The sequence below is a fragment of the Neopsephotus bourkii genome, unplaced genomic scaffold (assembly GCF_033783945.1).
Source record: "Neopsephotus bourkii isolate Nb327-2 ecotype Australia unplaced genomic scaffold, CSIRO-AGI_Nbou_v1 NB_53, whole genome shotgun sequence".
Lineage (NCBI taxonomy): Eukaryota > Metazoa > Chordata > Aves > Psittaciformes > Psittacidae > Neopsephotus > Neopsephotus bourkii.
The window spans coordinates 5010655-5027723 of record NW_026900570.1 but is presented as its reverse complement, the minus strand read 5'-3'; the positions used below and the strand labels follow the sequence as shown (position 1 = coordinate 5027723).

At 36.2% G+C, this 17069-nt stretch overlaps 1 protein-coding gene across 4 annotated transcripts in view; it reads left to right on the top strand.

The window, feature by feature from the left end:
- ESYT2 (extended synaptotagmin 2) overlaps positions 1 to 17069 on the top strand; it is a 74722-nt gene that overhangs the window by 15635 nt on the left and 42018 nt on the right. For all 4 annotated transcript variants that reach the window (XM_061349440.1, XM_061349449.1, XM_061349455.1 and 1 more), the window contains exons 2-4: positions 13684 to 13725; positions 14419 to 14553; positions 15687 to 15763. In XM_061349440.1, the coding sequence (XP_061205424.1) occupies positions 13684 to 13725; positions 14419 to 14553; positions 15687 to 15763 (254 nt within the window). The remainder of the gene's footprint in view (positions 1 to 13683; positions 13726 to 14418; positions 14554 to 15686; positions 15764 to 17069) is intronic.

Genomic DNA, 17069 nt, shown 5'->3' with positions numbered 1-17069 from the left:
AAGAGAAGAGATGACAGTTCTGTGCTGCAATTCTATAAGGAAAAATGTATTTAACTGTTCTTCTTTCATTCTTGCTAGCTCTTCATCCTGTATGTCAAACACACAACAATTCCTGCAGTCTGATGCTGGAGCGTTCCTCCTCTGCATCCAAGAAAATACTGAATCTTAATCACTCAGCTACTTGCTACCCATCATTTGTTTGAAGGCCAGTAGCTGCCTTTATATCAGGGCTAGTTTCACTTGTGGTAAACATCTTCATGCAAGCACTTGCTGAGCATAAGCGATGGCTGTGTAAATAGAAACAAGTTTTTGTTATTCGGGTCAGCAACTATGTACACTTGATTGGGCATGCTACCTGAAATAAATTGATGGTGTTATTGAAAAATTTTAGTATGTACTCAAAATAGTAGCTTTTCCTTAGTTTATGGTTCCACTGAAGTGCTGGTTTTGTAACTGCTTACATAAAAGCTAGAGTCTGTTCTTTCGAAAAATATAGGAACTCCTCTCTAAACATATGCAAATAAAATAAGCGAATTTACATCAAAGCAGAGAAATTAAAATGGAGTATCATGTAAGACATATGGCCAAACATTAAACTTAGCAAATGATAAAGGAAGGCAGATTCTGTAGTTTCCAGTACTGTTTTAAAAATTAGCTTAGTTGAGAAAGAGGATTAATATTTTGTAGTTTATGATCACTTTCTTTTCCTTTTTTTTTTTTTTTTTTTGAAAATGGAAAACTTTCACGGAGGCTGGAGCATGTTTTGTTGCGGAGCATTGCAAGACAACTATTTTGGACAGTGATGGTTTGCAGTTATAACAGAAAGTGTCTGTCTGCAGCAAGCTGAAATCTCATGGAATGTTTCCGGGAACCAGGGCCTACTAGAATTTTGGTAGTGTGAAAGGGACCATTGCAAAATGACTACAGGGCTTTTTCTTTCTGATTAGTAATTTTTACTTTTGTATTTACTACCAATCTCTTAAAAAAATGTCATCTTCTTGAAACCTGATTGCTAATTAAAAAAGTCAAACTTCAGGTTTCCTAGTCATAGCAGTATTTATTTTTTCTCTTGGTTGTGTTGATTTGTAAAGACTTGCATGGAAGGACAAGTGACTAAACAAATGTTGCTGTGTACACAAGTCAAAGAATCAACAGGACTGTCATATATCTAGGTGTATTTTAACTGAAATATTGCAACATGTAGTCGTGGGTTGGAGAAAAGGTACTGCATGCCCTTTGATCAGTTGCCTCAATTCCACTTGAGGGGCTTCATCTTCCTTTTGCTAAGTATGGACTTTATTATGTTGCAGAAGTGCCTGCCAGGCAGTATTCATCTCTTTTTGGATGATCGTAAATCTTGTACTGCTGTCAATGGTGTATTCTGGTATTTAATTCACTTTCTGATGAAAATCTTTGTAGTCCTAGAAAGACACTACAACCACACTTTTTCTTCTTACTTGTTTTGTGTGCAGACTAGAGCAGCAGCCTCTGTCAGTGTGAAATTCTATTTCCTTTTTACTATTTTTAATGAAAATTGAGTTCATTACTGCTGATATTAAGACTCAATGCTGGGATGTCAATCTGTTTTAAATGTTCTATGTGTCTTAGGCACTGTATCCAAATTCCAGGGCAAAATCGTCTATGTTGTGTCCACCTGCTGAAGGATTCTTTCTCTGAGCCTGCTGAATTCACAGTAGCTTGACAGCAGACCTGACTTGGGCCAGGATTCTACCCACTTTTCTAATTCCAGAATAAATAAAAAAAAAAAGCCAGAGTTTCCATTTATGGATGAAAACCTGGTTCTTCTGACCTTCACAGAAGACTTTTCTGTGGCTGACTTAAAGCATTAGCTTTGCAGGGGATTTGCCACTTGCTGGCACAGTTGCCGTATGTGTCAAGCCAGTAGCAGAAGCATTTATGTTTTCATCAGAGGATGTTGTTTCAATAGCATCCTTTCCTTTTGCAGGTTTGTTTTAAGTACACTTACTCTGCTTTTTCTAAAATAGCTTGTTGGATAAGAGGTGCTAAGCTTTGTCATGGGACAGATACACTCCTGCTGAAAGATAGGTTATGGAAACAGATCCACAATTTGTATGAACACAGGAACTAGAAGCTGTGGGTGCAGATTGACAACATGCTTGTAGAACCTTTTCAATATATAATGAAAATACATTTTTTGCTTCAAAACAAAGTAATATTACTGAGAAGGGATTTGGTGTGGGGGGGGGTATTTATGTTGAACATTATCTTCTGTCATTTGATGAGGACTTTTTTCCTCTAAAGTATCTTTTGTTGATCATGTGGAGAGTCAAAATAGTAAGACGGGTATTTAAGGATGAGGATAATAGTTAATTTAGTTGGGAGGCAGTCTGGTTTTGGTTCCACTTTGTAACTCAAACATGATGTAGCATACCTAAGTTTAGAAACTTGGTTTATAGCAGGGAGTGCTTCAGCCTTTCCTTAGCAACCCAGCCCACGAAAACATACTAGAATTGCCCTTCCTGGTCTGTTCTGAGGAATGGTAGCAAACTCTATTCTTTTAAGGTGGAGTTTATAAACAGCAATAGGATAATTGCAGGAGATTGGAATTCAGTGGTCTGAGTGCTTTCCAGTTATATATTTCTTGGTCTTGTGTGATTTTGCATGAATATAAGGGCTGCCCTAAAAATCTAAAGTATCAGTTTTGCCTTGAGTAAACTTATCTGATACAAGGGAATTTGTGAAATTGAATTATTTTTTTATTGTTAATTTTTTGCAAGGTGCTGAGCATTTTCGAGGTAGAAGGGGGAAGGATGATGAAAACAGCTTTTGCAGAAGCAGAAAGGATATTTAGGGAAGCCTAACTCTATAGTACTACTTCGGGTTTTCTTTTTCCTTAGACATCACTTCTGGTTGCTGTGTTAGCTAGACCGTTGATCTTGTATAGTGCAGAAGTTTCTCTGTTTCCTATTAAATGTGATATATTTTGTGTGCCTTTTTCTAACATAACTAGTATATTCTGTGCTGAAATACAGTCCATTGAGGGGGACAAAATTGGTTTAGAGAGGATAGAGAAAAATATAATAAATCTTTCAAATTTTACTATGCACCTGATTATTAGAAATATGGAGCTTTTTAAAAGAGCTTGGTGTAAGAATCCGAATGCTTGAATGGAAGAACCAGAAAGAATTACACATGTAAGCTGTTTGTCATCTGATATCTAGAACTATCAGATTAACTAGGGCTTTCCTCCCCACCATTTGTTGTCACCATGTTAACAGAGACACAAATTAAACAAATTAAACATTAAGATTTGTTTTGTTTTGTTTTCACATTTTAGAATGTTCTGCTTTCTGTTACTTTCTTAGGAGAGATTTATAGTTTCAGAGAGAGTTTATCAATGACTATTTACAGGTTCAGTAAAACAGGCAGGTTATCTATACCCTTTATGTTTGCTGAATTTCTGTATAGTATTTCAGCTAGAAATGATACAGGGGCATTTTAAAATGCTTTAATACCTTGACTGATTTTTGATTATGTTTAAAATGTTTGCATATATTTTCTTTTAGTGTAAGAACAATAAGCATATAAGATCTAACTTGTGAGCATACTGTACAGATGACTTTGTCATTTTAGGATGCAGGTTAACCTAATTTGAATTTGCATGCTCTAATACTGTATTTTTAGGTTGAATAGCACACCAAAAAGAACCTCAACAAAACCAAGGGTTGGTTTTTTTTTTTTTTTTTTTGTGTGCTCTTTTCTATTTTCAAATGCAAATTTGCACTTTGCTTACCTCCAAACTAAGAAAAATGAATGAAGAATAAAAGATGTGTCTTGTTGGAGTTCACATAGATTTGTTTCAAATATATCGTAAACTATAGGTTAAACAGTAAAAAAAAGATAAAGGTTAACCTATAAAATCTGGGGTTCAGTACATGGAGACATTTTATGCTAGAATGTGCACATTGAGTCATAGGAGATCATTTTGCTCTTCAGTAATTAGTTGCTGGTAAGCTAGTTAGGGAAGGACATTTAATCTGCCTGAGAAAGAAGACAGGCAGTCTGCAGAAGGTGGTCAGTACTTGTTGAACACTTATTTTTTCCTCAAGGTTGATGTCTGGTTTAGTCCTCATAGAAGGCCTGCATGGTCCCTTAGAGGGATGAACTATGTGCCCTTGCAAATGCTAGCAGGAATAAGATCTCTCTGATGGCAGAACCTTAGCCTTAGTGAATCAGAGCTGCTGACTGCAGGGGTTGGTAAAGCGGGTAGTGGGTCAGTGGAGTAAAAGGACAAGAAACCTTCAATGTTTTAGTCTAGATAGCAACAATGAGGATGTCTGACAACTTGGTGCAGAGCCCAGCACTTCTTTTCATAGCTGAAGGCAATTGAAAAGGTAGTAAGTTGTGCTGTGGCACTGGTTATATAAGCTGTTTTGAAAGTTAGTATTTAGCAGTCCAGAGAGGATAACATTTTTAGTGTTGACCACCAAGACAGCCAGATGCTTTGGTGTGCAGCGGAGTGGGAACATGTCTGGATTCTCAAGGGAACTGAAAAGGAATTTGTTATGCAGGCTTAAAAAGTACAAATGATGTAATGTTTTTAAGACATAACAAAATGAAAATAAGGTGATAATGCCTTTTATAAAACTTTTAATACCCAAAATCTCAAATTTTAAGGTATTAAGACTTTACTTGGAAGAGGAGGAGAAGGAGTGAAATTATTTTTGAGAATAAAAGGGTAAAATCAATAACATGTCAAAAAGTAGTACTTTGCATGATTTTTCAAGTGGTAAAATTCTGTGAGTTTTTAGAGCTAGTTCATCCTACACCTTTCAGCAGCTTAAGCATTTGAAATCTGGGTCTCTGCTTTCAGTAATGATTGCAATGCTTGTAGGAATTTGAAGATATGCTTATGTGGGCTGTCATGAAATGTTTTATTTTGTAAACCTTGGTTGTGCTACGTATCTATAACCTGGTGTGCCAGCAAGACTTCAATAGGTTTAAATCCAGTTCTTGATATTTTACTTGTGTGAAGTGTTATGCTGTTCAGTTTGTGGTTTTTGTTGGTTTTTTGTTGGGTTGGTTTTTCTTTTTTTTTTTTTGTTTGTTTTCCCTTACCTCTGCTTGTTGTGGCCTTTTATTGGACGTTAGCATTTAAAATACAGTTGTTATTGCTGTGGATGCCCACTGAAGGTGAGATTGGAAAAGGGCACCCTGCTGTTGTAATACTTGATAATGAATTCTGGCCTTCTGAATAAGGAGATAGTATAGATAAAAGCACTATTGTAAATGTGGGTAGTAAGAGATCAAGCAGGTTCTTATGTTGCCTCACTTTCTTGATGGGTTCTTAATGATGGATATGAACTTCAGTGGTGTAACCGAAGGACTGCCTTTTGGTATGTCTGCCAGGCAGCAGACACCAATCAGGCGCTGGGAAAATGTGTATACAGGTGACTTGTTAGGTCTTGGTGTGGTTTTAGTCCTTGCATTCCTAGTGTATCCAGTAATTTCATTAATGCTTTTAAATTTAAATGTCTTTATATGAAACATAGAGGGTTTTTTAATATAATAATAAAGAGATTTTTAAAATAAGAAGCCTATCCAGCAAACTATGTGAATCATGACTTAATTTCTTAAGACTACATAGTTATCATGATTTTTTTTTTCTTGTAGAGAAAGATTAAGGCAAGATTAATCTTTTAATTTAGCAAAATTAAGTCGTAAAGGCTCTTTTTCTTGTTTGCAATAACTTGTTTTGAGTTTTAGGAAGACTTTCTGTCAAATTTGACAAACTGTGCCGCACTGCTGAAGATACTTGTTGGAAACCTCCCACCCTGAAAGCAGAGATCTTGTTTTAGGCATGATCCAGAAACCTTTGTTAAATTCTAGAGAAATTTTAGGTAGGTGTGAAAAATATGACTCTTTCTGTGTCAGGATATCAATTTTATGTCAGATGTTCTGCATGTGGATTCTTCAGGAAGTGAAAACCTTTAAAAGGCCTGCAGCTGAATGCCCCACATACCTTCAATTTCATTTTTTTTTCCTTTTACTATGCTGTCCCAGTCCAAACTGATCACTGAAAACTTATGATACTTTTCCAGCTGGAAAGTAGAAGTGCAAACACAATTCAGGATTTTTCCTGAGATACTCTTTAACTGCAGGGAAAATAAAGCATTTTGGTTAGAGTTATCTCTATATTGAAGGCTGAGTCATGATATATTGTACTAGTATATTAGTACTTGAAGGTAATGCTAAAATTAGGCTGCACTGGAAGATGAATCTGTAGTAGAGGACTGAAATCTTAAAGTATTTTTGTTTCAAAAGAGGTAACAGCTGAGCTCTGTGGATCCCTCTAGTGTGCTCTGCTATGTTTAGGGTAGGCTCTGCATCAAGGTAAGACAAACTCATGCCAGTGTATTTCCAGATGTCTGGAAGGAAATTGTGTCGCTATTAGTGGTAAAGCAAGGGACTTTTGTTTCATATGCTGTTCTTCAGGTGATTCAGCCAGGATGCTTCTGGGATTTAGTGATGCTCAGTTTTTAATTTATAGGCAGAGCAGCTTTCCTCGAGTTGGGGTTGCAAAGGCTGAGTGTCAGGGTAGAAGTAGGACTTCCCAGTTCGCATGCTTACTAGCAGACTACTGTTCTGTCATTCTTCCAGAGCAGCTGCTTATAATGCCTATCCCGGAGGATTTTGTTATGGCAGGCTGCTGTGAAGTAGGGGGTTTCTGGGTAACTTTGTATTGTGGCATGCTTGTCTATCGCTGCAAAAATAGCAGCACTTAGACAAATTTTATCTAGTTTTTGTACTGGTGAGTCAAACTGCTGGAAAGTAATGCAGTTCTTGACAAGCCTCACTGCTGTTATGATTGAGGTCTATTTAAGAGATGTTGAAGATGTGCGTGGAGAAAATGAAACTTTACTGCTTCATGACTTCTCATCATCCTTCAGTTCTGAATTGCATGACTTGCTTCTGGGCTGCTGTTTCAGTCGTATTGAAGCTCTGGAGACTCTTCTAGGCAGGGCTTTTCTTTTGCAAACACAGCATCATTTTGCATTGCCAAAGACATAGTTTGTCCCAGAAGTTAGGGGGAATGTCCAGATGAGAATATTCTGGTAATATTGCAGGCCTGCAGAGGGAGGGCTTCTGAATCCACAGCTACCAAAACTTTAAACTGATCAGGTTTTTGCTAGGCTGCTGGCAAAAATTGGAGGATTGTTAAATGCTGTTCCAGTGAATTCTGTAATGAGAAGGCAAACAGAGGAAAAACTTTCTCAGCTACAGTTTTACATATAATTAAAAAAAAATTTAAGCAAAGTAGTATCTTTGTGTTATTTAAATGAGAAACTTGGATGCATTTATCATCATTTGTAAAATTTTAAAAAGCATTAAATATTTTGAATTTATTTTCTGTTTTAATTCTGGTGCAGCAGAAATGGGTGGATTTTAGATCCCTCTGTGTAGTTTGGGCTTTAAGTTAATTTCAATGATGTATGTGTGGGTAGTGGTGGCTCTTCTTAACAGTGTTGCTACCATTTGCAGCATTTTATGACGATTGTTTTCTGCTAGTTTAGCCTGACTTTACAAAAACCAGCCTATGTGCTGCTATCATTTTGTCTCCCAGATATAGTCTCTACAAATATATATTAGGAAATAGGTCCTTCAGGGCATAGAATGCTGAAGTGCCCTGTGTATGTGAGCTACTGTTTATTCCAGGCTTGAACTGGTCAGTATATTAGGCTTTTCTTTAGACCTTTAAGGAGGGGAAGGAGATAGAGGTCACGGAAAGTTGCAGTAAAATAAAACTTTCTATGCCATATAAAGAATCTCAGTTTTATTACTTGAGGTATATTAATTTTATTATAGTAGCTTTCTCATGTTAGTATTGAAACCCGGAGGTGTTGAAAAGCCATTTGTTTCAGACTTCCTGCAAGTGCCAACTTGTTTGGTGTTAAATTGCTGTGTTGTTGTTGAAAGAATTATTTTTCGCCTTGATGCTTACACTGTCTGAGGCAGATAGCTTGTGGGGCAGTAGAGAACACGGTAAAGATCACACTGGAAAACTTGTGCTGAGTCTATAATTTGTTGTGGCAGCTTTTAGGACTTGCTGAACTGATAGTGACAGTTCACGTGGGATGACAATGTTTGTTCTGGTAGAATGTTTCAGAAACATTTGGTGGGGTACCAAGTATGTGTTTCTAATGCCACTCTCATCTCATGGGTTGAAATCTGACTCAAAGGGCATGTATTTTATTATTTTTTTTAAGGTTTATTTTGTTTTCCGATGTGTTGTCCAAACACTTAAATGACTTACATTCCAGTTTATAAATAAATACAATCCTTAACCTTTCTTGGTGTTACAGCTGTTTCCTCCATTTAGGTATGTTTCCACTTTTTCCAACATTTCCATTTTACTTTCAGGTTTTACAGTGATCAGAGAGCCTGGCAATGACTCCAGGGCCCTTCCCTGTCTCATTTCTCTCTGTATATTTCTTAAACTGTGGTTTTTTTTTTTTTTATTTTTATTTTTTCCCCTTTACCTTAATTTTCTGACATCTGATTTTTTTACTTTCTTTTTGCTGCTGTAAAGAGGCATTTACTATCAAAACCTGTACTACTTTTTTGAAGTACGCAACACCCCCCCTAATGATTCTGAGTGTTTCAAGAGTCCTCATTTATCCTCATGCTGAAAACACTGAATATGAATTTTGCTGTGCAAAGGCTAGTAATTTAAATATATTTAAGACTGCATACACTAAACAGAGTGAGATTACCAAAACATAGTGAAAACAGTTGTTAATTTAGTAGCAAGGGCATGTGGTTGATTGCAGCATTTTTGAGGAACCCTCATTATTAACAATTTAACCTTCTCTTTTGGGAATACTGAATCCTGCAGTTCTGCAACAGTAAATATTTAGCGTGTTTTACCTTGTAATTCAGACATGTGGGAGCTACAGTAATTTCCGGGGCTGATAGAGGTTAGGAAAATTGCTAGGATAACCTTGGAAGTAGATTATTGGAGTAACAGGAGAAGCCTGGGTTTTCTGCTTTCCCTTCAAGCCCCAACTTCTTTACCTTATCTTAGAAAGGAGCAGTTGTCCCCAGTCTATGTCTGTGGATAAGCCTCTTCAGATTGTGCTGAGTAGGAGAGGACTGCATCGGTTCCTCTTTGGAATGGAACAAATACTTCACCTACTGCCGCTCATTGTTTCTCCAGAGAGCTAGAGGCTGGCTGGGATACATGAGATTAAGCCATTAGCACTGCTCAGCTCTGTTTCACCTAAAATGTCCTTAGGCCAGCCTGCTTTACCGACTGGAAAACAGTGGAGTGGATAGCTGTTAAATTGAGCTTGAATATTGCTGTATGACACTCTTTATTCTATTTGTGCTGGGATTCTTCTTAATTCTTTTACTAATTTTTGCCAGACTTTTTGAGTTACAAGTGCAGTGAGTTTAGACAAAATTAATCTGGCAGCTGTAATTCAAAGGATAATTTAATTTTAGTGTTTCTTTTTTGCCACACCACCTAGCTTTAGGCTTAGTCGTTAAGTAACTGCTTATGCTGTGTATTCAGAAGGTGATTTAGAGCACCTAAATTGGGTTTCTGTCCTGACTTTCCTCCTGTGATGTGTTCTCTCTCTCCACTGATGATGCATGAAAAGACTGTGAAGACAAATTGTGATACCCTTTTACATTTCTATGTTTAAGCTGGGCTTTTGGTAGACAGGAGGATTTTAACTTTCTAAAGTAAGCAGAAGGGAGATTTGTGAAATGGCTGGAAAACTGCTCAGGTGTAGTTAGTTACATGGTGACTATATCAGGAAACTTTGTTATATTGTGTGACCTTATGTAAGATTTACATCTGGAGCAACAAATAATTAAACAGCTCAAATGGAAAGAACTACACATAAGCTGCGCAATGCTGACTCAGATAAGTACCTATTAAATATAGCTATTATAGTACATTGTTTTTAATGGAGTCTAAAATTTAATTCTTATCTTTAATCCTTGCGGTGAAGGAAGGGAGCAAATAAATGGGGCAAAAAGCCAATATACAGTGGTACGGGGGGTTTGTTTCAATTGGGGTTCTCTTCGGTTGGTTTTGTTGGGGTTTTTTTTTGTTTGTTTGTTTGGGTTTTGTTTGGGTTTTTTTTAACCTAAACTGCTTTTATTGCTTCCTCTTCTCTGCTGTAATATACAATTCCTGAGGAAGTGATTGGTTTGTAGCAATAATGTTTTCACTTTAAGGAATACTCTGGTCAATAGCAATTTTGTATTTTGGCTGTTGGTGCCATTTTTATTGCTTCAGTTCATGTAAATAGTACTTAGGACTATGCATTAATCGTTAAGTGAAAGTTAAATATAATAAGGGTTGGCTGGTAAGTAGCTTTAAGGATGCAGAAAGGTTACAAAAGATAATTTAAAAAAAAAGTGTTTTACAGTGAGGGTATCAGTGACTAATAACAACTACTGTACAGTTTATATTTTAAAGTAGGTTATTAATACCTGTAACTTGTGGTGGGAGCCATTCAGCATTACTTTCAGAAGGGTGTTGTAACTTACATTATTTGTGACTTTTCCTGTCAGTGCTTATGTTTAGTGACAGTTATGTAGACAGGTGAAACTACCCTTATGTGAGTGAAGAATTACACTAAAGGCAGCAGTATTGTTATTCTTGGTTCGAAACTCATTTGATACCATTTGCTAATTACTGTTTGACTTTTCAAAATTTCCCACCAACATGTAGTCTGTAGTGCTTGATTTTAATGGTTATTATTCCTTGTCTAACATTGTTTCCTTAGAAAGACACATGATCATCTGGGCAGAAAACTGAGTAAATTTAGCCAATATGAAGGCCGTATATAAAGAGTCAGAATAATACAATATTTGTGGCTAAGAAAAGTTTGTGCTGTTATTACAGAAATAGGAGCTTGTTAGTGGTTTTCTTTTGTCCCTATTTTGTTTTATTATCTTTCAGGACAGAACAAGGAATTGCATTCCTTGGGCTTTTTCTGGTATTTTATTGATCATTAGAAAAATAATAAGTTCTGAATTGAGGTTTTGAGAGCACAAGATATGAGCACATCAGAAATAGGAAGTAAGCATGAAGATTGTTTAGAGCTGAGCACAAGCAGCTGTGTGAGAAAGCTAAATTATGTATTTGTTTTTATGTGCAGAAACTTCTGAGCACTTCCAAGTATTTTTCAATATAACATTTAGTATTAAATTTCTGGAACATGTAGTATTATCATGATGTTTTTTGGTGTTGAATGTGATTGGTAGGGTATTTCTTACACAGTTCTCTAGTTATACTTTCCTTTGAATACTTCCTAATCCAGGTGGTTGGAATGAGACAGTATTTGCCAAACCTACAGGAGCACTTTACTAACAGAAACCAAGTGGAAAATGCTTTCAGTCTTTGACTGTCTTAGCTGAAAACTTGACTTCTGCTCTTCGTGTCATGCTTGTCCGATAGATTTTGTATATGAGTTAACAGATTTTGCACATCAGCTAGCTTGATTCTTGTTTCTGTTTCTGGCCAGAAAATGTTTGTGCAGTTGCCTCGATGTGTCAGTCCTGACTGATCTAGTGTACCAACTTCCATTCCTCAGGCTTTCCCTAGTTGTCTTTGCATAGTGTTGTGTTTGATATCAAAAGCTCTTAAAGCAAATTACAACATTACCGTTAATACTGCAGCCTCATATAGCAGGCTAAAAATGGTTGGAATTATTAGACTGATTAATGTTTATGACTTGTTTTCAGCCTATCTTGTTGTGGAACATCTGAAGATTATTTAAAGTTCAACTTTTGATTCAAGGTTGTCTAGATTAAAAACTTTGGTCTTGAAGGTGGAAGATTGTATTCTCTGCTCTCTGTTTTGCGTATCAGAATAGGCACTGAATACAACTGAATTATGCTAGAACTGGAGCAAGTAAAAAAACTAGGATGGAAAAGGGTGACAAACACAAATGGAAGATGTAATTAATTGTATTATTTGTTGCTGTTAACATGTGCAACTGTAGAAGTAAACTAGGCTTAAGGGGGTTGGAACTAGATGATCTTAAGGTCTTTTCCAGCCCTAACTAATCTATGATTCTATATAATTAAGGAGTTAGCTTAATACTAACTCAAATCATGGTAGGAGCATGATTGATGTGTTATATCAAAGGAGAAGTAATTTATTAAATCTGTGGAAAAATTATGAACTATGTCCTGATAAGCAAGGCCTTAAGAAAGATGGTACAATAGGTAAGATTAAAAATTAATGAATCAGTGTATATGGCTACATGTTAGTATGGCCTCTTGCTTGTTTCCCAGCCTATCTCAAGAGATTCTGAATAATTCAGGACTGAATGTGAAGGGTGCTTGGTGGGTGCAAGAGAGAGGTGCTACTTGTTTTATCCCAGTCAGATGTATTGAATATCAATTGTGGTTTCGGTTATAAGGGGCTTTAAAGCTCATCGAGTTCCACCCCCCTGTCATGGGTAGGGGCACCTTCCACTAGACCAGGCTGCTCAAAGCTCCGTCCAGCCCTTAAACACTGCCAGGGATAGAGCATTCACAGCTTCTCTGGGCAGGCTGTTCCAGTGTCTCACCATACTCACAGTGAAGAATTTCTAGCTTACATCTAACTTAAATCTGCCCTCTTTTCAGTAATGTGACTTGCCTTCAAATCCAACTTGCTGAAAATACAGTTAAAAAAGGATGTATTTCACTGGCTGTTCACATTTTGGGATATATGCATAATAAAAATAACCAGTAGGCACTGCTGCTAAAACCAATGGTGCAATCTGTTATGCTATGAAGAGATTAAGACTTTGCAATTCAGTTGAGACACTGCTTCATGAAAGTCAGTGTATGTAGGTCACAGTTATTTAGTGTGTTCAGAGGCTCTTTGTGTTTCAGAAGTGTGATCTGCATCTCATTGTAGAAGCTGTTTGTTTTTAAAGAAATGCTTGTTAATTCTGCTCCTACTGAACTGCTTCAGGTTTTAGCTCGTGTGTGTGTTTGTAGGATGGAAAGCTACGAACTGTGCTTTCCTTCCCTGTCTGGAAAACTGCATCTGTTCTTCCAGTGTTTAACTGGTGTTTTCCTGTTGCGATGAGTACTTTCCATCGCATGTATGTACCATCATACTGCTGCCTCTTCGTGATTTCTGCAGTTGTTTAAGAAATCACTAAAAATGTCTTTCAAAGGGCTTTAGGCAAAAACTAAATCCATATTCCTGAGCTTCAGCTTCACTGATTAAATATTTCTAGCAATGATTCATTGATATTGCAGAAGATCTGGCATAAAAGGAAGTAGAACTGCAGTCAGGACTCTGGCAGTCAGGTGTATCATGTTAAAACCCTCTGAAATGAGGTAAATTTGGTTGGCATTAGCTGTGTCAGCTATGTTGCGTATTATTTATATTTTTGTAGTTCATTTATGGTTTAAAGCAATACTTTAATCCAGATACACTATTAAATATATGCTTGGATCTATAACTATGTAGTGCAGAAATTAGTTCATATTTTTATCTGCTTGAATTCTAATATTCTTGTCAAGAATGTTAACTGCTTAATCTATTGATCCCTGTATACATTGTTTATAGGGAGATCCCCTAAGCTTCCCTGTATTATTAATTATTAGACATGAGTAAGTAAAAAATTTTTTGTATTTGTATGAATTTTTGTTTGTTTGTTTTGGATTTTTTTTTAGGTCCATTTTCCAGACACAGAGAGGGCAGAATGGCTCAACAAGGTAAGAGGAGTGATTAGCATCGCTTCCAAATGGGAAGGGGGAGGAGGGAAATCTGAGATACAAAAGGAAAAAAAAAAGGTGGCAAGAATCAGAGAACAGGGTAGTTTTAACTTCCTACACTTGAAGCTTCTGGTTGTTGATCCAGTTAGTCATGAGAAAGATTAAATCTATTTTCCTGGTCTTGAAATAGTGAGTTTTGGAGAATGACTGTAAGTGGCATTAGAATAATGAGAGCTGTAATTGTGTGGAAGTCATAGCAGCTGTAAACACAGTCATTTATGTATTACTTGTCTGGGATACTTTCCAGTTACTGTAGGTTCCTGACCTACAGTCTAAAAAAAAATTAGTTTTGCAGTTTTGATTTGAATGTGTGATAACCTAAGATACAACTTTGTGCAGCAAATAAACTTCTCTTCACCCTTCTCTCCAATACTCAGCATATATGCATTCATAGGGTAAGAGAAGAAAATTCTTTAAATTGTTTTTCTCCTCCTCCAGTGCTTTAGACTCATGCAAATTACAGAAAGCTTTCCAGTATGTAAAAAGGAACCAGTTCTTTTGTCTGTAGTGAACTGTAAAGAAAACTTCTGTTTCAAACTTTGTACAAAATTTCTTACATATACCTTAAAGAACAGGTTTTTAGTTATGTGTGAGTTTGCATTCCATGTAGATATTTATTGGTTTTCCCCTTAGACTGTAAAACAGATGTGGCCTTTTATTTGCCAATTTATTGAGAAGCTCTTCCGAGAAACCATAGAACCAGCAGTAAGAGGAGCAAACAACCACCTCAGTACCTTCAGTTTTACAAAGATTGACATTGGTCATCAGGTGAGTTGCTGATCTAAGAGGCTGTCTTACATACTGTTATCATGTAGCCTGCTTAAATCCATGCAGAAGTATTTCTTGGTAACACTGATTCTGGTTTCTGTTGTAACATTAAAATAAAATAAAACCATGAGCCTTTTTTAGCAGAAGCATTCTTATTTTTTATTTTTTTTTCTTTTTCCTGGGGTGTCTGCTTCAGAATTTGCCTGAGAATGGGAGAAGACTCAATGTATAGTAACTGTTAGTCAACTGAAAAGCTCATAGCCACATGATTTTAATACAGTTCATGTTATGTGCTAACGATCAGTGAGCCAGATGACCCAAGGGCAATTACAGATAAGCATGTTAATCATGCTGTATATGGAATCCAACTCTAGGCTGCTGCCTCAGCTTTCCAAAGGACCATAGCATAGTATCTAGGAGCAGATAGGTATTTGTCTTCTGTTCAGTCCCATGGAAGAAGGAGTTATAACATGTAGCTCTTACATGCCTGTGAGATTTCCAGATGTGGTGCTAAATAAGGTAATTGCTCATCCTTTCCCACCTAATATTTGATGATGCTTTGAGTCTTTGGAATGTTTGTTATGTGCTGTTTCTGTATGGGGGTGGAGGGGATAGGAGAGAGCATGAACACAGTGGTTTAGAGAGAGGACACAGAGTGGTTGATACAACTTTTGTTGGGGACTATGGATTCTTTTCCATTCAATCTGACTAAATTCCACTTACGGCAGTACTTTCTTTTTAAATTAAATTTAGCTTGTTTTAGTTGCACAGAAAAGAATGCTTTATCTGGGAGTGTTAGACATATACAAGCAGAGAGAAATGACATGTTTACTTGGGGGGGAGAGAGAGAAAGCTTGATACTACATTTTCATAAATCTTGAAATCTAGTGGTCCAAACCCAGGGTAATTTCCAGAAAGGTTGTGACTGAGTGGATCCTAGCAAGGTAATTTTTACCCTTGAAATAACATTTTGAGCTAAATTAATAGCTTTAATTCACACCTTTTAATGATGCTTATAGTAAACATTTCAAGTATGAATATGCATATATCCACGTTTATTTTGAAGTTAATATGAGATTAATATGGTGCAGTTCAGTAGAAGGATCCAACTTTTACTTGCTTCATTGTTTCAGCCTCTGCGAATAAATGGTGTAAAAGTGTACACTGAAAATGTGGACAAAAGGCAGATAATTTTGGATCTTCAAATCAGGTAAACTTTATTATCATGTCACAATGGTGCCCATGCTTTATAATATGTGCTTTATTTGATTGAGTTATATTGGCCTGAAAGGAGAGCTGCTTCATTACGCAAATTTAGTTAGTTCTAATTGTGTATGAATAGAGGAAGGAACTACATGCTGTAAATAGCATTTATCTGAGGGAAATAGTATATCAGCTCAGTGTGACTTCATCATTAAAGTAGTGTTGGTTAATAAAAACCTACATTTCAAAACTAAAGCACTATCTTTGATTTTTTTTTAATTAATGTATTAAAACTTTGCTGTGAAATTTAGTCTAAAATTAAGATGTTTGAGGCTTTTTACTTTTCTCAGTTACTTACATGTTTTTATAAACACTAAATGAATGTGTCTCCAGAACACTTGTTTAGTATCTTGTGCATCTTCCTTGATTTCTTTGTTTGCTTTTGCTTTTAAGCTTACTTGCAAAAGGATTGTGGGTTTGGTTTAGTTTTTATTGTTTTACAAGGATATTGAGTCCATTATGGTCATTGTTTCAGAGTGCTTTTCAGAACCTTTTGAAACAAGTACTATGCTTTTAAGAGCTTTACTCTTATAAGGAGCTTGACTAGCTAATTCACAAAGCAGTCCTTGGAAAATGTATTTAAAGATTCAGTTTCAGGACCATGTTTTCAGTGGGAACACTTTATCTTTCTCTTAATTTCTATGAGCTTTATGTAAAAAAAATTGTCAAAATGATGTTACAATTGAACAGTCTTGTTTCTTGTGAGAGAGATGGGCAAGGGAAAAATTAACAGCTTGAGCAAATGATGATACATTGTTAATAAGTTGACATCTTAGTTTGCTGAAGAACATGAAGATAGTAAATCCTTGGGGAAAATGAAAGGTTATGGATCAACAGAAAACAGGATAAACTCTGTCAAATCAAATGTGAACTGTAGTAAAGAGAGCAAAAAAAAAATTGAGATATTGAGGGCATATTTGTTAATTGTCTGCAATTGTTTTCATCTTCTCATGACAAACATAGAGGCATTAAAAGGAAGTTTTAGGCTGAAGATCTAAATGCATGGAAATACCTTTTGTTCATGTAGTATATTTCAGTTGAGAAACTTGCTACCATTATACTTGGAGAACACAGGTATAAAAATGCAGTCAAAAGACCTTCTAAAGATCACCTAAAAATAATGAATTCAGAATCACAGATCATTGTAATCTGGGAAATATGCTTGTCGTATTCTTTGTTCATTTTTCTTCTAGGTACCTTCTGTGGCCTACAATGACCACATGCAGTAATATACTGTGCTTCTCATTTGATTC